General features: G+C 39.7%; 1 protein-coding gene across 2 annotated transcripts; it reads right to left on the reverse strand.

The window, feature by feature from the left end:
- Positions 1-424: 424 nt before the first annotated feature.
- arih1 (ariadne ubiquitin-conjugating enzyme E2 binding protein homolog 1 (Drosophila)) lies at positions 425-24,584 on the reverse strand. Of its 2 annotated transcripts, none has more exons than XM_054776890.1 (14): positions 24,081-24,582; positions 14,759-14,826; positions 14,482-14,629; positions 13,945-14,037; positions 13,796-13,851; positions 10,610-10,676; positions 10,421-10,527; positions 10,284-10,326; positions 10,109-10,180; positions 9,434-9,564; positions 8,467-8,524; positions 8,120-8,380; positions 2,144-2,256; positions 425-2,057 (listed from the first exon to the last, which is right to left on the reverse strand). In XM_054776890.1, exons 1-14 carry the CDS (start codon positions 24,366-24,368, stop codon positions 1,973-1,975), a joined length of 1,590 nt encoding a protein of 529 aa, XP_054632865.1. In that variant the 5' UTR covers positions 24,369-24,582; the 3' UTR covers positions 425-1,972. The 2 variants fall into 2 exon arrangements, 1 of the variants encoding a protein (XP_054632865.1); XR_008570454.1 differs by lacking the exon at positions 425-2,057 and adding an exon at positions 5,943-6,114 and having other exon boundaries at positions 2,148-2,256; positions 24,081-24,584.
- Between the last annotated feature and the right edge of the window lie 627 nt (positions 24,585-25,211).

Raw genomic sequence — 25,211 nt, forward strand, 5'->3', positions numbered from 1 at the left:
TAATATTTCCTCATAGTCATTATTGAACAAGCAACATACCGTTAAATGCCTTACAGAAAACGGACTTTATCGCCATCTTGTGGCCGAATACATGTACTATAGCTCAGTACCGGTTGAATTCCAAATTATGGTGAATTTTTTTTGTACTACATAACATACAACGCAGTTCCACACCATAGCAAACAGCAGCCACAATAATGCATATTAAGTGTAGATTTAGCGTTGTAGTTGGTTTTAAATTATGCTGGGATGCCTATTTTTTCCCCAAAACATTTTTGCACTTAATATTTTCTTCCAAATATTTTACACAAAACTGAAATGTTTTTATGCAACAATACTTTGTATGATGGAAAAACGCCGGCATTAAAAAAAAAAGTAGGCTGCAAAAAGACAACTGGGTAAACTACTGACACACAAAAACTGCTGAAATTTGAGATTTCTCATGACATTTATTCAAATAAACAATACAGTTTATAATTTTCTAGGATAAAATAAGTCTGAACACAAGAAGCATTTTGGGACACAATTTCCCCCACCCCCGCCACTCGTTCTCCCCATAGCACTGGCACTGGGGCTGTGTTTTTTTTTTTTTTGTTTTATGCTGACACTTTGGTGTCACGTGACTTTGATCAGCGCCTTGAACATCCACGTCCTCTCTGTGGAGAAGACTGCTGTCGTGTTTCACACATAAAGGAACATTTACAAGCGGAGACCTCGACAACCTGCAGGGGGCACTGACATTTCATCCTTTAGTCTTCAAACGCCAAAAAAACAAAACAATTACGTATAAACATGACGAAACGGCAAACTTCACAGGTTTGTCCTATGGTTCTAAAATGGAAGTGTCCCATGTGTCCATCTATCAGCTTAAAGCGATGTTCAATCTCCCTGCAAGGTTCCTCGACATCCAAAAACTCCCTGCAAGAATGATGCAGCCTGTTTTTGCCAGAGATCCAGCCCACTGAGCAGCACTGTCAGTACATTCCATTCCCCACATTCCATTCCCCAAGGTGCAATCCCAGCTCAAATATGGCGACCTCCAGCCATGTTGGGGACCGACAGAAACAAAACAAAGAGTGAATGTCACTCAGTTTGGCTTTTGCAAACAATTAGTAAGTTCTAAAAACAACTAAAGGGGGGCGGGGGGTACGGCGACGGCGGCAGGTTAGAATCGGGGGACACTTGAGCACACGCGTTGTACATCGTTTAAAACCTTTTCCAGCTTGTAGCATGATCACCCGTCAAGATTTGTCTTGCTATTAGTGTCCTTTCAGAGCTCCTTGTGCACTGCTCATTATTGCCAAACTCCTATGAGGGACCTTTCTGAATGTTTCTAAAGAATAAATAGGTCAAAATGATGCAAACGCGTGCCACACTTGCCCTAAACTTCCATGCATATGGACTATTTACAAATTGAAAAAACACAGACTTGCTATTTTGTTCTTTTCGATGTTTTTTTCTTGTTTTGTTAGTTTTTTTTTTAATGTGAAATGCCTTTGCCCCTTTTGCAATCAGCCCACCACACAGAAGGACCTCGCCACATACTGCATACATGGCCAGGACGATTAAAGCTGGGTTGAAAACATGGTCACACTAATGAAAAAACAAAAAAACTGATTTAAAACTGAAAATTCACAAGCCGAAAAAAAAAAAAAAAACAGGAAAAGAATGAAGCTGAGGGAGGTGTTACAATACAAACCAAAAAAGGATGTAAGTTTTTGTTGTTTTTTTTTAAGATGGACTTTCTCCACTCTGCTGCTAACAATACTGTAGTACACTTTCTTTTCATTACTCTACCTTTTATTTAAATATAATTTACTTAATATTGTTAAACAAACCCGGGGAAATGATGCAAAAGTGGTAGGTTTTGCCAAAAAGAGAGGCAGCAGAAGGCCCGTACTGCCCTGATAAATTGCATCAGCGCTCTTATTTTGTCAAGATACTCCAGAGTCCGTTGCATTGGGACATGTCCTCAATCCTCAATGTACTCCCACAAGTCCTTCTCGTAGCCTTCGTGCACGTGCTGTAGCAGAACTCTTCGCCGGCTCTCACAGTATCTTCCAACACACAACACATTCAGCATCAAGTCAGAATAAAATCAGTGTTGGTGATGACTTTCCCCCGCCCCCGTTCCCTCACTTACCTGTACTTGTCTTGTACTTTCTGCTTGATATCCTGCAAGGAATCCTGGGAGATGTCCCGTTCTAGGTAGCCAGACAAAACCTCAGTGGCGTTTTCCAAGTCTGCCTGGTTGTTCTGGGAATGCAGGAGGATGCATTAAAAACCACAAAGTCCATTTGATCGTCTAAATCAGTGATTCTCAACTGGTGGGTCGCGAGCCAAAAGTGAATTGTGAAGCCGTTTTCAGTGGGTCGCAGGGTTTCTGCCAAAAAAAAAAAAAAAGTGTAATGACCCGATGCCCGTGAATGCACCTCTCGTCTGTACGAATTGCTTGCTGAGCCACCGCGAGGTGCGTGTCATGTTTATCAGCGACTTGGTCAAGCTTGAGCGGAAGGGGAATGACATTGACCATGGACTTATGGAAAACCGCACTTTAAAAAAAATGTTTGCCCATCATCTACGATCCTTATGTGAGACATGAACACGTCTCTTTTCTGCGCATTCTTAAAAATATGAAAAACAGATAAAACAGACAGCTCATTACTGCACCAATTGGATCCACTTATTCTGTCTAAAAAAGCCTTGTGAAAAATACTCCAAAAAGTGCCAGCAACGCTCCATTTACATATGTGACATGCATATAACCAAGCAACAGCAACATTATTATTATTAACATTGTTACGCCGATCGAACGTTACTGCCGACACGTAGCCATAACACAGTGACTAGCTACTAGCCGGCTAGCGACTAGGCTCACCACAGGCGCGGAGCAGCGTGTCAGCGTGGCACTCACGTCTCAGACCACTACATATTTGAGCTGACACCACTGATGCTGTGTTTTTATTTCTGAGTTTGGAAAAGTTAACACGAGGTGTTTGTTTCTATGTTGCTACGTGATATCAATGCGCTGAGGAAATAAGTTCTGGTAATGCTTGAAATGGCCTAAATACTGTAAGTATTACATGTTATCATGAACATACGTGTTACTACATGGTCACAGCATGTATATAAAACCAGAAAACCTTGTTGGAGGTGTTTTAATAGCAGGCTTTGTAGGTGGCATAGGTGGATCCCAATACGTGCACTACTGAACTGTCTCTATCTCTCTGTTTTTTATATTTTTAGAACACAGAGAAAAGAGAAAGACGTGTCCATGGCTCACATAAGGATTGTGGAGGATGCGCAAAATTCCTTAAAAAGTGCAGTTTTCCTTTAATATGCTCTGCGTCCAACACACAGTTGTGAATATGAACTATTCTGCTGGAGAAGAGCGCACTGCTGCAGCTGACCACATGTGACGTGGAGGAATGCTGCCCACATGGAAGATTACCAGGTACAGTGTGACAGGACAGGGAGGTGTTTCATGCCCAATTTGATCTATTGGCCCAGGCAGACGGGTGGTTTACAGAAGAAATGGTCCTATTATTATTAAACTTACCTACAAAGTGTTGAATTGGAGCAACTGGACTCATTTGATTTTTAACTAGTTTTACTTCCAGGTCCATGTGCAAATGTTCTGACTCAACTCCCCAAACACCATGTACTAAAAACCTTTACTGACAATTTTTGTTTAATTACTTTGTGTATAAAAAGTTCTGAAATGATCATGGAACTTGTTTTGTGCTGCACACACGTTATTTTGCACTACCTCAAATTCAAACTGCACTTTAATGTATCTTCATTAAAGGGACTGTTTGCACCTGGCTGACAATGTCAGTACCCGAGTTAAGCAAAGGCCTGTGTGCTTTGGCTTGTGTGTTAGCTGGGCGCAGCTTAATTGCTCAGAGCAAGAAAAGGGCGGGATACAATGTTTGCCACAAATTCAAAAGTTAGCACATAACCGTTCCAAACAGTCCTTTTAAATGTAAATAAATTACATTTATCAAAAAAAAAAGATATTTGAGAAGTTAGCGTTAAAAAAAAAAAAAAAAAACGCAATTTGGGGTGATGGTGGGTCCCGCAGCCAAACCAGTTGAGATCCACTTGGTATAAATCATCATCATCTAGACATGATAAATTCTGATTTGAGGATGTTTGGGCCAAGGAGCCCCTGCCAGCAGACTGAACAGTAAACAAAATGATCACATGCTTGTTGCACATCAGGTAGACTGATAAATCCTTTAAAAAAAAAACAGACATGAGAGAATGGGTGATATACAAAGCATTAGCATTAGGGAACAACAAACATGAAAAACAAAAGTATTTGTGGCAGCATCAGAGAAAGTTACACGCTACTTCCACCTTGTTCCGGAGCACACTACTATGGTGTGTTCAAGTACTGCCAAACAAAGTCGGTTGGCGAAACATAATGAACCAAAATGACAAAAACATGTAAAAACTATGGGCTTTCTAACAATATACTATTTTTCTAATGCAATAATAGCCCTTATTTTCATAATATTTGACAGTTATTTACAAAACTTTGAAAAAAGTCTGTCTTTTTTTAACCATTGCTTCTGAAAGACCAATACTGGGTTACAGCCCGTTGGTTGAGGACCTCTAATATCTTCAAACCGGCGATCCACACTATCCAGAATTTGGATATTGTTGTCCTCAAAAGGAATGTTCCTTCTTTTTGAAATGCAAACTAACTGCTGAGTCTGGGCCTCAAGATACTGCTCTCCTATTTTGTGCCATTTATTTGTATAAGGGTTGCTTGGTCTCTCCAGTGTAAAAGTCACTGCAATCATCACTGCACTGCATTGCATTGCATTGTCGAGATTTTGTCCTTGGCGGGATTTTGTCCTTGGGGTGAACCAGCTTTTGTCTGACAGTGTTAGTGGGTTGAAATTAGGGATGAGTGAGTATACCACTATCTGTATCTGTACACACATCTAAATTATCTGTGGGCGTGGTTTAAACCAGAAGTGGTCGTGGTTTAACTTGGTACATTAAATTACATTACATTAAATGTCTGAAATTGACATGGACTGATCAGAAGTTGCTATATTTATTGCTTATTATGCAGCTATATGTGTACTGTGTATGTGAGTAAGTGATCTGTAAGACTTTATTATTGAATAATTTTTTAATGACCTGTGTGAAAGTGGCAAACATCCAGTGATGGCAAACAGGGAAAATCTGCCAGCCTTGTTCACTGTAGCTTTCTCAAAAGCATCGCGACGAGCCAAGTTCTGGTGATATCAACTCACTTGATATCACCAGCCAAATTAGAAGCAAGCAAATGGGAAAAAAACAAAAAACAGGCACGAGCAGTTTACAGCTCTGTCTTGTCAAATGCACCGCGTATATAATGAAACAAGTTTACCAAGTAAATTTAGATACGAGCTGAGCTGAGGAAAATCTAAAAAAAAAAAAAAAAAAAAACCCAACTCGTCTGGAGTGTAGGCAGTGACCAACGCAACAAGTAGTTTTCAACTCGTCTTGTCAAATGCACCACTTACATAACGAAACAAGTCTACCAACTAACTTTAAATATAAACAGCAAAATGTGAAAGGTGAGCTGGAGCCGAGCCAAGCAAGCAGAGAGTCACTGTATTGTATCCGTATGTGACAGGCTTAGCTCCTCTCTCCGGTCACTACCTAGACAGACTCGCTACAGCAAGGGACGGTTGTTGTGTGTGACTGGCCAATCACAGAGCGTGAAGAATGAATACATAAGTTCTTACGCAATGAGGATTTTCCTTCAACACAATTACGGATAATGACTAGCTGCACTCGTTTCATGCTCGTACTCCGCAAAAAGGCATTATCCGTAATGGATACTCGTCTCAAACGAGTATCCGGCTCATCCCTAGTTGAAATGCATCAGTGTTATGTTTGGAGTAAATCCTTCTGACTTTTTCTAGCAAGGCACTTACAGGACCAACACATTTTGCTTCCCGTTTCTATCCTTTGGCTTGGGTGCAGTGGCAGATTTGAGAAAGGTCCAGTTAGGATACCCCCAGTTAGAAAGTCTTTCTGATGTTTGTCTGTTCCTTCTGTCTTTCATTGTCGGTGGTAGCGGTCTTCTCTGCTCTATCCTCGAGGGTCCTGAGTAGGGATGTAATGATCATCGGTATTAATGATTAACCACAGTAAAGCTCCCGACAGTATTACTGTTGTGAAAAAAATGGCGGAAGGCATCTTTGGGCCCAAAGTCAGCAGTTCATTTGCATCTCAAAAACAAAGGCCATTCCTTTTATGATGTCCAAATTGTGGAAAGGGAGGACTTCTGGTTTGAAAAAGGTGTTAAAGAAGCCATGTCAAGTTAGGAAGGCCCTCTCTAAACGGAGGAGGAAGTTTGCTCATAAAAATGTCCATGCTCATAAAAACATCTCTCCCCCAAGGATCGTCTCATTCCACGGGAAGAATGGCCTGTAACGAGCTGTTATGCCACCAGGCAGTGGGCGAACAACCTATTGTTATTCAGGACGGTCGTTCACCAACCACGGCAGGCAACAACAACCTTATTGTGACCACCCCCAGGGGACACACCCACCAGAGACATAAATAAGGCGACTTTGTCTTCAACAAACAACAAGAGTCCAGTTGCCTCAATTCAAACTTTGCAGACTGAAGTGTTGACTGCGTCTTGTTTAAGGTATACAGTGTGTTTTGTAGATGGTAATAAACAGTTGATTTGTGCACAGTCATCCTGCGGATATTACAGTATTTTATACTAACAGAGCTGCTGTGGTAATTTTGTTGTAGAGTTTGACGATAATGCCAAGAAAGCTTTCATACATGCACAAATGTTTCTTTCAGTGGCTAACAATAGTGTAGAATCCAGTTTAAGACGGCCATGCTTTTATTTTGAAGGCTATTTGGTGCACATTTTAATGGTGTGTAACTAAACAGTAGTTATGTTGTCGTTTCAAGCTGCTTAGCAACAATGAGGAAGTTGACAACACATGTTGACATATATGGAACAATTTTCATAGAAATGACCCCTTTGTGTCTCAAATATTACGTCGCAAAAAGCAGTCGATGTTGACGTCAACTTACGGAAGCCCTTTTTAATAACAATAACACTGTGGACTAGGGCTTGGTGATGTCTGACATAGGCTAGGTTGGTGACGTAAGCAGGACCTATTTAAGCGAGTTTCACCGTACTGTAGTGACTAACTGTATAATCCAAATAAAAACTACAAATGCAAAAAAAAATATAATAAGGTGGTTGCATCAGTGTACTATGTGTATGTGTTGAAGCGCCTTCTGCATTAATGACGGCATTCAGTCTTTCTGGTTTGCAGTCTATCATCATGGCACATTTTGACTTGGCAATTATGTGCTCCAAATGCGTGTGAGGACATCACATGGTCAGCCCTCTTCAGGTCACACCACACTTTCAATTCAGTTCAGTCTGGCTGGGCCATTCCAAAACATTTTACGTTTCTATTGTTACAACAGTAATATGTGTGCGTAGAGCCTACTTATGAGCCCCAAAATAAGGAAAATCTACCACAGGGTTTTTGCAACATGTAATGGATCGTGGCGGGGCGCCACAGCTCATTAAAAGCTGCCACACCTTGGAATTTTTTTTTTTTTTTTTATGTGAAAACAATGTTAAGTAACACAATGTATGAATGGACACATATGCTATATCAGGGGTGCCCATTACAGCGACACACACACTGTCGGAGACAGCAAACAAACACAGCTCATTAGTGTTACAGCTACAAACACACAAAACAGCATGTTCCCCGTCTGGCTTACTAACAGTACTTTTAAAACTGCCCAAATTCCAGCATTAAGAATTTAATTTGGCCAATTCACTTCCAATGCACTAGATTGAGTGTGTGCACACTTCTGAAATCTCATGAACATCTTTGTTTCTGTTTCACATGAATTATACCGGTAATACGTTGAAAAGGGTTTTGAAATGATTAAGGGTTTTCTAATTTTACATTGGCATATATTTATCAATACACAGCAAGAAAGAGCCAAAAAAGAGTGCAATACAGGAAGTGTGTGTGTGTGTGTAAATGAGAGCGGAACTTGGAGAAGTAATGTTCGCACTAGGACAGCCCTCACACTCTGATCACTCCCATCTTACCTCGAAAATAATTGACTGGTTGTTCTTCTTGAGGTAGAAGGCAAAGACGTAAGTGAACATGAGCGTAGAGCGGCACTGGCAAAGCACGTCCACAGCCTTCTTCAGGAACTGCACCTCGATCCAGGACATGTTGTGCTGCTGCATCTCCTCCATTTTCTGCTTGACCTGAGCATACAGCTTGTGCTCAAAGCGCAGGCTCTGCATGTGGTTCATGTAGCGGTTGCAGTAGAATAGGTACCTCTGCAAGGCTGCCCTGGAGCGCTGTAAAACGCAGCATGAAACCGTTTGAAGTTAAAGAGGAGAAAAATATAAATAAATAAAACAAGCTGACTATTGTAATACATTACCTCTTGAGCATCTCTGGCTGCCTTGGCATCGTCTTCATTGTAACGATTGCAATTGTACCTAAACACGGTTGATCAAATATATCAATAATACTTTCTGTTTTGTGAGGTAACACTGTTATAGGTTGAGTGGATTAAAAAGAAAATAGTAGAATCTATTTAGCGGTGTCCCGATCAGATATTGATATCAGCCTAATATCGACAACAACAACAACAAAAAAAATCTGTTTCTATCAGCTTGCATCTAAAATCACTGATATAAGCACACCAATACAAGCAGTCCATTCCAGACTCCGGCACTTCTATCCAGCAGCACTCTGATCCATCACGAGGCGCACACAATATCACATGATCAAAAAAGATGTTGCAGCTGAGTGCAAAACCTGTCATGCACAAGTTTGCCGTGGTGACACGAACGGCAAAGATTAATGCGATCCACCTCATCGTGCATTTGAAGCAGAATCACAAAAACCAACATGAGGATTTCCGCAAGACCACAGAGGCAAAGAAGCAAAGCTCTGGTTGCCTCAACCAACCAACGCTGTCCCGAGAAAATCCTATGTGACGGCCAAAATACACTGGAAAAGACAGGTTAGTTTATTGTGCTCGATGACCAGCCGCTGTTGGGGCCTGATTTAAACATTTAATTGAGCAACTTTTAAACATCTTTTCTAACATTTCACACAACATTGTGCTTATATCATATCGGATCGAAATCATTATCGGCCAATACAAAAGGCTTCAATATCAGTATTTATCGAAATGAAAAACTTGTATCGGGACACCCCTAAGTCTAATTAGATCAATTTGTTTTAACATTTGCAATGGTGCAGATGCACTGCATCATTCTGACCGGTTTCTCATATTTTACTTCTCCCATACAGCTAAAGAAGCACCATTTTACTTTATTTAGTTAAAGAAAACTGTCAATGTTTTGGTCAGTGACTGAAGTTAAGTAACTAGTTCTTACCAAGCAGAACCATGTGGTTCCCATGGGCCCAGGCAGACCCAGCAGAACTCAGCTTTACAGTTCTGGTTCCGACAAACCATGTGATTGCAGCCCCCATCTTTCTCAATTGTCACATGGCACTTTGGACACTCCTATCAGGCAAAAGAACATAAATAATTTACCCTTTATACTTAACACAGCAAGATTAGCATCTAAATTTCAATCTTGACTGTTCGCCATCACATGTAGAGAATGCTGATAACCAATCAGACTGGAAAAATGTGTATATTTCGTTATTGTTAAATTACAGTGAATATTGAGCAAGAGTGACCACCCTGTCCTTTGACTTGAGTGCTGCGCAGGTTCCTTCTGTTGATTATGGTGACACAAACAACAACCACCTTATCTCCAACCTGACCCATTTCACTGAGTTGATCTGTGCTTAGCCTATCAGATTGTTTGCAACCTCACTGACTGATCTGACTGCAGCCAGGACAGAGGCCGACAAAGTAGGAACCAAACCTAGCATGTACTACAAAAGTGGTTTTAAAAATGTGAATGTTCTTGAGCAAGTTTCAATTCCAAAGCTGGTTATAAAATAAGTTATGGAAATCTCAGCAAGTGCAAACAAATGGAATGCCAAACAGCAAAAACAATGACTTTCACTTCATAGTAGGATAACTATTTGAACACTACCTTTGTATTTGCGGCAATCCAGTTTGAAGTTTCACTGTCATCGTCGCATTTCTTGATCCACTTTCTCAGCCACTGCAAAATGAAGTCAGGATCAGTAATGGTGACCATGTTGAACTTTACTCTTGATGTAGAAAGATAAGGCTCATAGTTGTAATAAAAACATATTTGCTCATACCTTGCACTTGACAGGATCATGCCAGTTCTCGCCACAGTTGAAGCTGCAGAAAGGACATGAAAAATGTAATATTTGCATACATTTACAAAGCTAACATTCAAACATTGTTTTTTTTTGTTGTTAGAAACCCCTCATACCAGAACTGACGGCCACACTTGCACCTCACTGGTTTGGCATCTGGATACTGGACTTTGACAACATGATGGCAGTCTGGCGCAGGGCACCACTTTAACAGTCGATTACACTGAAAAAGACACACAGAAACAAGATGTTCACGACACACTACTTTTAACAGCAGCTCATACTTATGTAATTTTTTAGCTTACCTCTACAAAACTATTTGTAATTAAATGCTGGTACTTCAACTTCACTTTTGAATCTGTTATGAGTCGCCTGTAGAAGATGACAAATGTGTTATTTTTTTCTTTGGTATACTCAGGACCTAAGTTACACAGAAAGAAAGGATGCTGTAAAAACATTTCTGGCAAAACAGTAAAGAGATATCACAAAAAGGGAAAAAATACAATGTACATGTTAATGAACATTTCTATATGTTCACCTTTGCAAACTGATCAATACAAAGAATGCACCTGGTCAGTGGGTGAAACCACTATGTAGGTCAAGACAATTAGTGTCAGCTTAGGAGCTGACAGGAGAGCTAAATCAGGTATGTGTCTTTGCTTTAAGTGGAAAAAAAGCACCATGTTATAATGCAGGGGTAGAGAACATATGGCTCGCAAGCCAGATGACTGCATCTGGGTCTCAGACATTTCTTTATTTACATTTTTTTTTCCACTGACATTTTAAAGTAAACCATTACAGAAATCTGTTCAAGTAAGGTTCAAAATATAAAACATTCTCATGCATTTTAATCCATCCAACTATTTTCTATTGCAATGCGGGTCGCCGGAGCCAGCAAAACCATGCAGCATCAGAAGTCACATAAATTAAAAGAACTATTTTATTTATTATTGGTTAGCTTTAGTATAACATCATTAAACAGAATAAATTCAGAGACTTATTATATTCTAAAATTGTTGGTCTTACTTAAAAATGCACGCATTTAGTTGTATTCAGTGTGAAAAAATGGCTCTGACGGAAATACATTTTAAAATATGTGGCTTTCATAGTTCCAAGTTATTGTTTAATTTATTTAGAACATGCATACAGTATACATTGAATGCTTCTCATTTTAATTCACAATTCCACATGTCCGAAAAGGAATAAGAAGCAGAGATTATTTAATCCTACCCCCTCTCCGTATCACATCAATTGTTTTTTGTTTTTGTTTTTAAAACCAAAAAAATGTAACAACAAGAACAAGAGAAATGGGGTCTTGATTTTCCCAATTGATATATCCGGATCCACTTCCTGCCGTCTTTCGCAATGTACTGTGAGTATCATTGAATGTAGATATAAGGTTTCCTAAATCCAGCGATTATGTTGTCAATGATGTCAAATGTTATTGAATATAATCCTTCGCCGAGTGCTGTGTATCTTTCCCTGCTTCCTCAAGTCTCGTCCTTTCTTGGCGATGTCAGCGTTGTGTTTTGTCAGATGCTCATTCATATAGACGTTGGTGCCTCTCAGCTTATTTTCCCGTTTCAGCAGTGCAGTTCTGATGTGAGGATCACATCGTTCATTCTGATCCATCTCAATTGTATTTTTTATTTTCCGCTACATGTAATGGACAGTGGCAGGGCGCCACGGCTGAGTGAAAGCCGCCACACTTCGGAAATTAGTTGGGGTTTTTTTATGCGACGACAATGTTAAGTAATACAGTGTATGAATGAACATATGTGCTATATCAGAGGTGTTCATTATGGCGATCGTGAAGGTAGCGTTGGTCGCCTGTCACCTGCATCATAACCGTCACTTCGTAGATGTCATATGACATCAGTCAGCTGACATTAAGCCCCCTCGTGATTCGCTCTTATGCCGCGGCGGTATAAAGAAAGTGGAGAACGGATGTCCGCAAGCACACATGGATAATGCGACTTTCATCTTTATTATTCTGATTACAGATAAAGTAACTCAGCGGTAAGACGCCTCTATCTTTAAACAAAAGTTATCCGTTCACTTATAGCAGCTACTTTTGTAGACAAAAAAATCAATTGTTTCATGGCTGCGCTTTGTGCCATGAACTCTACTATACAAACGGGTTTTCTCCAAGTTTGTTAAACTACTATTTCACAATGAAATGGAAAATGTTCCCATTGCTGAAAGCTTTTTAGTATGTTGCCTTGACTACGGCTGCATTGTCTTTTGCATAATCCTTTTCATTTCTTGTATACAATATCTGTAATGTTCTATAGCAAATGCTAACTTGACGTAATACATGAACGGTGCGTAGCTATTTTCACTGACATATTTACTCAGTTTATGTACACGACTATTAAGGAATTATGTTGAATTATCTTTATTGCCATATTGATTTGAGTTGTGAATTACTGAACGATATCAACTATTTTGATGTCCTTTGAAACTGTGAATGTGAAATACTAACCATTAGTATTTAGTATAGTCGTTGCAAACTTTAATTTTATAAATGCTATACTGTATGTTTTATAGTAAAAGGTAGATCATTCTGATTGTGTGATATATGTGTATAATGTACATAAATACTCATACAAATATTTTTAAAGTAGGAGGTAGATCTTTGGGACAAAGTAGCCCACAGGCTGAAAAAGTGTGAGCACCCCCATGCTATATAGGCACATGTATAGCCTATTATTTTCATATTGACCACAATTAATTTGAAATAAAATATCTATCAAATATCATAAAAAATTTCACTACACTTTATTTTGAAAAACATGCACCGGAATCATCTGTCTGGAAGAAAAGGCAGAGAGAAAGGCATTTAAAGTTAATTAATGCATCGGCCGCATGATGGCCTAGTAGTTAGTATGTTGCCCACACAGTCAAGAGATCTGGAAGATCTGAGTTTGAATCTCTGTTGGGCATCTCTGTGTAGTAAATGTTTTCCTCGTGTGTGCGTGCGTGGGTTCCCCCCGGGCACTCCAGTTACCTCCCACATTAACATGCATGTTATCTTAATTGGCGACTCTAGTGTGAATTGTTGTTTGTCTATATGTGCCCTGCAATTGGCTCGTGACCAGTCCAGGGTGTACCCCACCTCTCGCCCAAAGTTAGCTGGGACAGGCTCCAGCATAACCCCCCACCCCTGATTCTAATGAGGATAAGCAGCATAGAAAATGGATGGATGGATAATGCATTTGTTGTTCAAGCCTGTGAAATGCCTTCAATGTTGACATTATTAGTGACAGTAAATTTATTTAAAAAAACATTGCTGCCACAGCGACGCAGCGGCGGCAGTCCGCCTACCATGTTGCCCACCACCGTAGCTTCAAAAAATCTTAGGGGAAACCCTGGGCTTTCTTAGCCAAAAAGGTTCCCCCACCTCTGATAAATCAAAAATCCTCGACACATCAAACAAGAGAAACAGAAAAATGACCGATAATATTTCTGACCAATAACAACATACTTACATGACTGTGTTGTCATCAACCAAAATGTCACAACTATGAGCAGGACAAGAAATGGTCTGAGAGTGAAAGACAAAAGGCACATTATGAGCAAGGCAGCCAATACAAATACTATTAAAACATTTTTTTTAAAGAAAAGGTGAGAATTATACCTGTCCCATCCCTTCTTCTATGATCTTAGTAGTCAGGTAATCACCCCAACACTGCATGCAGAACTTGTGTCCACATTCCAGGCCGGTAAAATACTGTAAAAGCAAAATCTTTTAAACAGGATGATAGGGCAATACTGTGTTGTGTTTTGTAGTGAAAAGGACCTATTCTAGAAGAGCCAATATTTTACTTTGCTAATGTGCTGCCCCCTACAATTGAAATATAAACAATCGTTTTCAAATGGGCTACAAAGAGATGAAAAGTAAAAGTATGAGCTATGATCATTATTGGTGTGAATAATTAATTCAAATTAAAATGAGGATTTCCAGTTTGTGTAAAACAACTATTTGTGGCTGGTGTAGGTGTGACAGACTCCTGGCACCTATTAACAGTATTACGGTGCAATACAATAGTTAAGGTGTGTACTCAGTTGCAGTGTGCCACTAAGTAAAAGATATATTTTTCCCATATACTGCCACATTTACACCTGTACACATATTGAGCTTGTGTGGCATGTTGGGTGTGACAAAGCAGCTTACAGAGTTGGGGAAATTTAGATAGCAGATTTGACACGGCATGTCCTGTGCAGATGATCTAGTGTTGATCGGAGGACGGATGCGAGGTTTCTTGCTGGGGTTGATGACGTGACACTCTGAGAAAAGTTTGTCTAGGTTGCCATCAAAATACCTGCGTAAAGACAATACAAGAGGAAAACCCCTGTGAAAAAAAACAGCATGGAGATATTCTTCCAACTTGCTATGGCTAACTGGAAAGTTAAAGGCTAGTTACATAGTAAAATGTACTATGTCGCATTACCTTTCCATGAGTTTTTCCTTATCCCAGTTGAAGTGACTAAGAAGTATGCGCGTAATTGTTGCAGGATTCTAGAGAAATCAAGAAATGGGTGGTCAGGTATAGAGCTGAATTTTTGATTATTCATTATGACAAACAGCCAAGACGAGTGGTTATAGGTAATTATAGGCAATTACTGTTGCTAGTTACATTTTGCAATTGAATCATGCATTCTGCTGAAAATAGCCACATCTCTATTGTAAAACAAAAATATCAGAAGTCACATATTTAGGGATGCTGCGATCGATCAGCCATCAATCAATACCGGCCGATTGTCTTAAAAAAAAAGAAAAAATGTAATTGGCATATGCCGATAAATGCTTTTCAAAGCCAATCACAAAAAAACGATCGGCATGCAGCGGCAAACCCTAAATGTGTGCTGTGTCACATAGTGTTGCCAACACTCATATTGAGCCGACAAGGGACACACTTTGTCCTGTACTGCTGTGAGAATCAAAACTAGTCTGTAACACCTCAATGGCTTCAGTTTGAGAGCTTACCACAGGCTACACCAATTGATGCCAGCGTGTTTGATCACTCCCTTCTCAAACTTGGCTTTTCTTGCATTTTTGTTTACATGTTTTGCCTAGCTGTCACTGGCTGTACCTGACATTGGCGGCAGCTGGCTAGTTTGCTAGCTGAAGTTATCTGCCTAGCTTCTGGTCTTCGGACTCCAAAGGTGACTTTTTAGCACAGTGACATTGTTTTTAATAGGGCTGTCAAAAAGAGTGCATTAACGGCCATAACTAATTTATTTCATTAATTAATTTTTTTAGCGAAAGAAATGCACTTGCATCATGGTAAGCCACGGCTCTCTGTTATAACGACAGACGGCAGCACAGTGTAGCTCCCCACAGAGTCTGACGCTCTTTTATAACTTTATTCTAACCTGAACACAACAGCAGTGCAATTCCAACACTATATATGTATCTCCAACTCCAAACATGTCTATAGTCCATTCGTCATTGCAACGACACTTCCTTATTGTCACTAGACAAACCGCGAGATGTATTCACTGACACACCGAACATCACGTATTTATTATGCGTGCATGTGTGGTCTAAACAGAAATGCAGAGAAAAACATTAAGTGGATATTCTTATCACTCACTTTGTGACTCTTAATGCGCAAGTACAACTTGTTGCATTTATGTATGCTCGGAAATCCCCCAAAATTCACTCAAAATGTGAATTCAACTTAAATGACGTGACGTCTTTGAATGAAACTCCTCATTGCTCATAATTCATCTATCCATTTTCCATGCCGCTTATACTGCTATTAAAGAAACCAGTGTTAGGTAAATAGATTTTCAGATGTGTGCCATCTCTTAACTTGATTTAAATTTTCAGTTAATTTGGTTAATAGTGGTTAGCATGTTGGCCACACAGTAACAGTCTGGAGATCGGGAAGACCTGGGTTCGATTCTCCCTTGGGCATTTCTGTGTGGAGTTTGCATGTTCTCCACGTGCATGCGTGGGTTTTCTCCAGGTACTCCGGTTTTCTCCCACATTCCAAAAACATGCATGTTAGGTTAATTGGTGACTCTCAATTGTCCATAGGTATGAATGTGAGTGTGAATGGTTGTTTGTCTGTATGTGCCCTGGGATTGGCTGGCGACCAGTCCAGGGCGTACCCCACTTGTCGCCCGGAGTCAGCTGGGATAGGCTCCAGCATGCCCCAGCGACCCTAATGAGGAGAAGTGGCATAGAAAATTGATGGATGGCTGGATGGTGCTGTTAATACATACAAATATATATAATCCTGCCCTGTCATTTATCGTTCTTTCAGTAAAGTACAGTAAAAATTGGAATATTTCAGACATAATGTGAATAATCATGATTGATTAAATTTGAAAACCGTGATTAATCTGATTAAAAATGTGAACATTTGACAGCCCTAGTTTTTAAAACAAACAAGCAATGCGGTTAGTTAAGAGCACGGGAAAGTGTATATCACAATCTTGGGGTATGTTCTAACTTTTTAATGTGTCACCGAACAATTTTGCTCTCTTGTCATTATACTAATTCTGTCATGCAGTGCAACACATCTCCTTTGCATAGAGTTGATCAGGTTGTCGATTGTGGCCTGTGGAATGTTGGTCCACCCTCTTCAAGGCTGTGCGAAGTTGCTGGATATTGGCGGGAACTGGTTCACGCTGTTGTATACCCCGATCCAGAGCATCCCAAACATGCTCAATGGGTGACAAGTCTGTTGAGTATGCTGGCCATGCAAGAACTGGGACATTTTCAGCTGCAAAGAATTGTGTACAGATCCTTGCAACATGGGGCCGTGCATTATCCTGCTGCAACATGAGGTGATGTTCTTGGATGTGTGGCACAACAATGGGCCTCAGGATCTCGTCACGGTATCTCTGTGCATTCAAAACGCCATCAATACAATGCACCTGTGTTCTTCGTCCATAACAGACGCCTGCCCATACCATAACCCAGCTCGGTAGCTTGCTATATGCTATGTGGCTGTCTCCCTACAGTGATCCTGTAGCCTGCACATTAGTGTTGCACAATGTGGTGTAAACAAATAATAATAGGAGTGTAACCGTAGTTAGAAAGTCCTAAACAGGTTGTCTATGCTCTAAGAAAATATTCCGTTTACTAATATTGATTCATACTTCGCAGAAATTCACTTTTCGCGGTCGGGCCTGGAACCAATTAACATTGTGCAGTGTAACAACAATGTTGACAATAAAAGGAGTAAACTAAACATAAACATTATGATTGAATTAAAAAAAACATTTAGCATTTGAATAGAAAAATAAACATTTGTCATCATAGCCATAGTTTTCTCTGCAAGCTCAGGGAGGGTTTTGGCGAACGTGGTGGCTTTGCATATTTGTCGTGCCGCCCGTGTGTTGTATTTTAGTGAAACAAATCTTTCACACTGCAAAGTCCTTATCCAACTTTGTCCCATCCTCACGACAAAAGCCAAAGTGAGTGAAAACCTTTGATTTAAACAATGCTGGTGCATCTGTCAGTTTAACTTCACAGCCAACTTCTTCCTCTGACTTCTGCCAAATTTTCCACCGCTCTGACGATGAGCGTAATAAAATGGTGACTCAACTCACTTAGGATGATTGGTGATAGGGGGAATGGTGAAAGAAGTGTACTGCGGCTATATTTTAGTATTAATTTAAAAAAACAATACGCCCCATAGCATATCGATAATCCATTGTCAGGTAACATATCGCAATAATTCGATATATCAATATTTCCATCACACTGCTTAAGAGAAAGCAACAAAATCGTAACCGTAGTCATCAAAACATTATAGGTCATAACTGTTTGTTCAGTCTGATGCTATGTATGGACCCACTTTATTGTAATGGTAATTGGATGTACTTCATGTATCCCACAGCGGGGAAATTTACTTGTTACAGCAGCAAGCAAGCAAGACAAGTAAACATATATTTATTTAGCATTAGCATTATAGGGCAGGGGTGGCCATTACGTCAATCACAAGCTACCGATAGATCGCCAAGGTAGTTTGGGTCGATCACGTAAACGTCACTTTGCAGTTGTCATATGACATCAGTCAGCATTAAACTCCCCTCCTGATTTGCGCTTGCTCCTGTAAACTTTGAAAATGTGAATGTGAAATAGTAATCATTAATATTTACAATAAAATTTCAGAGTTTACTGGTTACATTTTGTATATGTTATATGTTTTATAGAAAGAGGTAGATCATTTTGACTTGTACTTGCATGCTGAGAAAGTGCATGCACTCCTGATATACATGTACAACATACATAAATATGTACTCATATTTTTTTTTAAACAAACACAGTAAATATATATACACTTTCTATATTTATAGTAGTAGGTAGATCTTTGGGACTTGGTCATTTTAAAAGTAGCTTGCAGGCTAAAAATGTGTGAGCACACCTGCCATAGGGAGTTTCCTCTTAAACAATTTCTCCATATCACATGATTAGGAAGCACTTTGGTAAGCTTCTGTGCGTTCAGTGTGAAAAATATCTACAAGATTATAGACGACTGAAATACAGCTTTTGTGTGGTTAAAAAGTGCACCATCAAACTTAATGATAATGAAAACAGGAAGTTATAGTTCAACCTGCAAACTCATACGGTACGTACACACTATCCGGACAAAGGTAATTGGGACACCTAACCATTACACTCACATGACCTGAAAATGAAAACGGCACAAAGTAGAGCTGAAGATATATACAAGGCCATTAAACAAGATTTTTCCCTTTGTGTCTGTGAACATTCATACATTCATGACATTCATGACATACATTCATACTGAAGAAGATTTGTGAGGTCACTGGACCTGAGAAAGTGCCTGGCTCACAATCTTTGTTCTAGTTCATCCCCAAAGATGTTTGATGGGGTTGAGGTCAGGGTTGGCTCCCAACTTATTCCACACCAAACCCATTCAAGCATGCCCTTATGGAATTTGCTTTTGTGCAATGGGCCACAGTCAAACTGAAACAGAAAGTGGCCTTTCCCAAACTCTTACAAGAGAATTGTCCCCAACAGGGGATCTAAAGCAGGGGTCCCCAACCAGCGGGCTGTGGCCCAGTACCGGTCCGTGGGCGAGGCCGAAGGACCCTTCCAGGCACAATGATAAAAAAAATCCACACACAAAAAAAACTACTTCTGTCAATAACTAAATAAAATGTTAAGTACATGCATATCAATTTTGGAACTATGGGCCATTATTTTGTTAAAAAAAATAATAATACAAGTTTTTGCATGTTTATTTTGTTTGTTGCATGTGTCCCACTTTGACAGTCCTTGAACGCACCATTGTACGTGTGCTATCCTTCTCCCACTCTTCACAGATTGTCAACTACACTGTATTTTTATCGTTTTTCTTTCACTTCATATTTGCTCCCAAATGCTGATACTCTGTGGGAATGCATAAAGTTAAAGTTTGATGATGTTATCGAGTGCTAATGTGTATATTTGCTATGTGAACAGCTTCAAGTTAATTCATGCTAGCACACTGCCTGTTACCACACACATCAAGCAGCGGCGCTATAAGCTTGGAGTTAGTTTTTCAGAGAGTTTGTTTTTCATATCGCTGTACGACCCACCCGTTTTTCAGAGAGTTTGTTTTTCGTATCGCTATACGACCCACCCCACCACCCCCGGTCCGCGTAGATTTGTGGGAACACGAGCTGCGCCGTGGGTCCAAAAAGGTTGTGGACCACTGATCTAAAGTACACAAATTCCTGACTAGGCATTGGCTGGTATGACATTCTGACATTATCATAACCTTGGGCAAAATTATCATGGTTGCATGGTATTCATAGGATTACAGCTCTAAAAATGTGTTATTCTGAAATATCTTTATTGAAAAAAGAAAAAAAAAAAAAACTCAAGTCACAACAATAATTTCCAAGCCATATAATAGAACACATCAAAGTGGAGCATATATGCACGGCTCAGATCAGGGGTACCCTTTGCTGTCTTCAACTTGAGTAGTATTTCAAATTGTTGTTCTAACAATGTGTACTATCCCTATCACTCTGACGTTTATAGAGTGAGGAAGCTTACCAAACCATAAATTAAGCCTGTTCATGTTTTTATTTTGCGCTAGCACAGCTATGTTGTAAGAAAGTGTCTATATTTGGACATTGAAATGTTACATGTAAAGCATGTCTACTTTTGTTGTGAAATTAACAATATTTTCTCTGATAATTTTGTCATGATTTCTATTTAGAATAAAAGAATGATGTCTGAAATTGGTTTCTAATGTGTTTTATTCAAATATTCTCAGTGTAAAAAAAAAAACTGTCGTGTAATCATTAGTGAAACATACTGTAATCTTCGTGTCCGCCTGCCGATGAAAATTTTGAAGGACATAATTCCATGGAAAAACAAACACCATGATGATTAAAATGGTATATATTCATGGAATAATCACTCAACTCTGCAACTAAAATGATTTTTTGTGTATAAAAGCGTAAAATAAAATTATTTGAACAAAAGTCTAACACACCCAAATTTCGTGTCCGGCCCGTTATGTACGTACACTTTGCGCTCACAGCGTAAATTGCTGTGAAAGTTCCGTTTCCAGGTTATGTCATTGTTGTTAGCAACTGAAACATTATGTGGCTGTTGCTTGTTCAGTGGAGAGCAAATGGTTTATGCTACTTATCCACGTCTCCCGTCTTGTTCTGTATCACATTTATACATTTGATGGACCTCAACGTGAGTAATATGTCGACCGACAATAGCAACAACAGCGCGGCTGTACTTGTGCAGCTCAATGCTAATGAGGCAGTTAACGCTGGTGCTATCTATGCCCGACTTTTGGTAACACAGCACATGCCTGTGGTTTCAACACATTTTTTCGTCACAATACCAGGATTTCAGTAGTTGATACCAAACCATGTGAATGTCCAAGATTCAATACTTATTTGATAACTCGATAAAAATAAAAAAAAAACAGACCCCGTACCTTTTCAGATTCACAACCTTTATTGAAAGTACTTTGTTTCAAACTGTCAAGTATTTAAGATCACTGTAGCTGCCCAGAAGTAATTATACATTCAAAAAAGAACAGCCGTGGCCTATAGCCTGTCCGTATAAAAAACAAACAATACAGTGCTTATAAATAACAATATTAAACTATATTACATTTTAAAAAATAACAGCAGTTCTTTTTATATGGAACTTTACATATTTAAAGGCTCAACACCACTGCTGTTCTTTATTTTTCCTTTTCTATTTTTGTGTATGCACCATGGTCGTAGTGGGCCGCGAATGACCCATGAGTTTTAGGCCCCTGCTTTACAGTGTAAAGGAATAATAATAGTATTATGACAGTATTGTTACATTATTAGCTAACCATCTCTGTTCATATAAGGGAGCGAGAAAGCATTAGAAGCTTGCGCCATACAAGCATAGTAAGATGGCTTTCAAGCCTAAACAACGGAACGCACATTTGGGTCATATATGACGTGACACCAGTGATAGTAAACTGAAACTACTCAACTTGAATTCTTTGAAATAAAGTCTAGGTGTCTTTCTTTCATGTGATTCGCTAGGTTCGAAGGCACCGTATTTTTGTGAATTTATAATTGCACCGCATTCATCCACATTGAATGTGAAGTATCTCCACACAAGTTTGTTGAGCCATTTTAAAGACAGCAGGCGTACTTCGACAAAAAAAACAAGCCCAAAACAACAGAGAACTTGGGAATTTGTAAGCTCTTTTAGAAAAACAAGCCCAAAGTGAGTAGTAATAAGCAGACTTAGCAACACTGCTGCTCAGTCGCCTCTGCCCACATCAGGTAGAGTCGATATGGCTCGATGAGAGAGATTGTATTGTCGATACTGCAAATCCCTAAAAATGCAGATGTGTTGATATTGAATTGGTATCGAAGTATTGATTCTTGTGACAATCCTACAACACGTCAAAGACGAAGAACACATGACGTGACAAAGTATTTCCACGTAGTGGCCGCACTGGACCTCCACTTTCTCTCATACCAGAGGAATGGTATGACTTTAAAACCACAACTTTAGTGGTTTTGAAACCGTTACTTTTTCATACTGTGGTATACCTGAAAACCGGTAGTTGGCCCATGCTTATTCCTGACATACATGATACACATGCCACATTGAATGCATCCCTTGCACGAACAACAACAGAGGGTCTCCTGTATTTACTTCTCAGCATGGACACACGTTTTATTCAAGAGGGGACTGAGGTAGCACAGTGAAGACTGTGGAGTATAATAACAGCAGCCTATTGTTAGCATGTGTCTTCTGTCAATTGTAGCTGTGTATCCTCAAACTTTACAATGACACACCAATGACAAATCTGCTTGGCCAATAAGCAACCAACAATGGTTTACTTCAAAGAGTAGAACCTCACCTGATCAAGTACTAGGCAGAAGTACGTAGTAGTAACCACTTTGGCTGGCAGAAAAGAATCAGTGAGTAGTGCAGTGGCAAGATAAGCGCATACTGTAGATAGTGGAAAAGGGGCACAAAAACTGCAGTAGATAACTCTTTTCTTGTAGCGGACAACAACCATACTATAAGTTTTTAAATACAGTATTATTAATAGTATTGTCTTCACCGCTAACAAGACGGCAGCGGATAACGGTATAATTTTCGCAGCAGACATCAACCAAGCCATGAGTTTTTTTTAAATACAGTACTAGTAGTATTCTCTTCATTTCTAACAAACTGGTTCATGTGTCCATGTCTCTACAGTTCCAGTTGAAAGCTAGCAAAAATAACAGTAGTTTTTATGTATAGATACTGAGGGTCACAAGGATACAAGATACCGAGGAGAACTGAAGGCCTCATGCCAACACTGCTGATTTCACACCATTTACATGTGATCAAGCTGCTATAGGGTACTCAATGACAAAAACATCACAAGTGCTTTACCATTTCATCCAAACAGTATTATATGTATGACCTCTTTGTAATATAGAAAATTCTGCTATAATTATTATAGTCTATTATTCAACTATTTGCTGAATTCTAAAGATGTGCACATTAATACAGGGGGGTAGTTACTATATGACGGTGAAATTCGCATGTTATTTATAGTGTTGCTCCAGTTTTATTTTATATTCATCAAATGTGGCTGTTGTATAAGAAAGCAAATGGAGGCCCACATCACGTCGAGGTCCTACTACGATTTCATCTGAAAATCTTACCTGTTACAAAATGAAACAATCTGCCAGCCGGGACAAATAATTGAAGCATATCAATCTAAATAGCCTTGCGTGTAGTAGTCAACTAATTCGATGACCAAGCTTTTCGTCAAGTGGTAAAACATGATTGTCGGTGTTGTAATTAACCAACTACATGTTGTTAACAGAGACGTATTAAACTTAGCAAACAGAAATGTACAGTGTATATTTGCCAAGTTTTTATTGAATGACGTTTTTGTCTATTGGTAAACTACATAGTTAGCTTTTTAGCAAGGTGGCTAACTGTGAGCTAGCATTAGCTTGTCAACCATTGCTGCCAACTTCTCAATAGGGATTAGACTACTTCCTGGATCAACATCAGCATGGAAGTTGTCATGTGTGTATATTAACATTAAACATTTTGGAGTGAACTACAGCAACCAACAGGGAACAATTAGGTTGAGGATAACTGCGTCCATGTTCTCAGCTATTTGTAATCCTCTGGTTAACCTGTCAACTTCCAGCAAGTAAACTACTCCTACAGACAGCTAACAGCTAAGCTAACATCCATGGCCTGTTTACGGTTCACCGTAGCCCGGACCTCGGTGTTTCCTGACCGTGACATAACAAAATACATACCTGGATGACCTCGTTGACCTCCTTGATACACTCCACCATATGCTGGAGGATCTGCTCAGCAGTCAAAACCTCGAAGCGGTAGTCCTCCTCTTCTTCCTCGCCGGGGCCTTGGCCGCCTCCGACAGTATCGCCGCACTCATCTCGTTCCCCACCGGCCACCACGGGATCGACCAACTCCACCTCGCCGAGCTCCAAGGTGTCGTCCTCGGGCTCCTCTTCAGCGCTGTCCTCGCTACATTCCTCCTCTTCGTCGTCGTATTCATAGTTGTAACCCTCGTCTGAGTCCATTCCTAGGGTGGTTATCAACTTGTGACAAACTCACCTAGAGGTCTATATACAGAGTGCACACGGCTGATGGCGGAATAAGGCAAGAAGCGAAGTGATCGGAGCTTGTTTTCTAGCAGCTGCGAAAATAACAACAAAACGTCGCCGCTGTTAAGCCAACAAAGAAAGACGGCGTCACAAATTGACGACGCGATGACGTCACACGGACTGTACAGGAACCCACGAAAAGAATTCTATTCAAAATTAAAGCCTTCGGGAGGTGACGAAACACTTCCTGCTTTCAGAAAACGTTTCCAACTATTTAATATTTAAATTTTAATTTAAATTTCAACTTTTATTTTCACACCACACCTAAAAAAAAATGTGGTTTCCATTTTTACCACAACTTCAACATTTGTCAGTACAGTTAAGACTACATTTTGGTTTTATAAATAACAACCATTTTTAAAATTGTTTTTGTTACAGGATGCACAGAGTTTCCTCTTGGATTTTTTTAAGCTGTGGTGGTGGGCTGCATTGGAGGGCAGACTGCTGCTGCTGTGACATGCTGTTGCGTGTCTGCATTTTTTGTTATTATGACAATAACAATTTTTACGACTTATTTATTTATTATTTATTTAACTTTTTTCAACAGCCAGCAGAACAAGGACCGAGAACATTGCAAAACTGTTATTGCAATGGCAAAGTTGCTGAGAGCACTTAAGGTTTTCCAACTGACTTTATACCACCAGCCAAATTAGAAGCAAGCAGACAGGAAGAAAAAAAAACACAGGCAGTGACCAATGCAACACGAATCGTTTACAGTCAAATGCACCGCGTACGTTACAAAACAAGTTGACCAAGTAG

Source organism: Dunckerocampus dactyliophorus, chromosome 5, assembly GCF_027744805.1.
Source record: "Dunckerocampus dactyliophorus isolate RoL2022-P2 chromosome 5, RoL_Ddac_1.1, whole genome shotgun sequence".
NCBI classification, from domain to species: Eukaryota; Metazoa; Chordata; class Actinopteri; order Syngnathiformes; family Syngnathidae; genus Dunckerocampus; species Dunckerocampus dactyliophorus.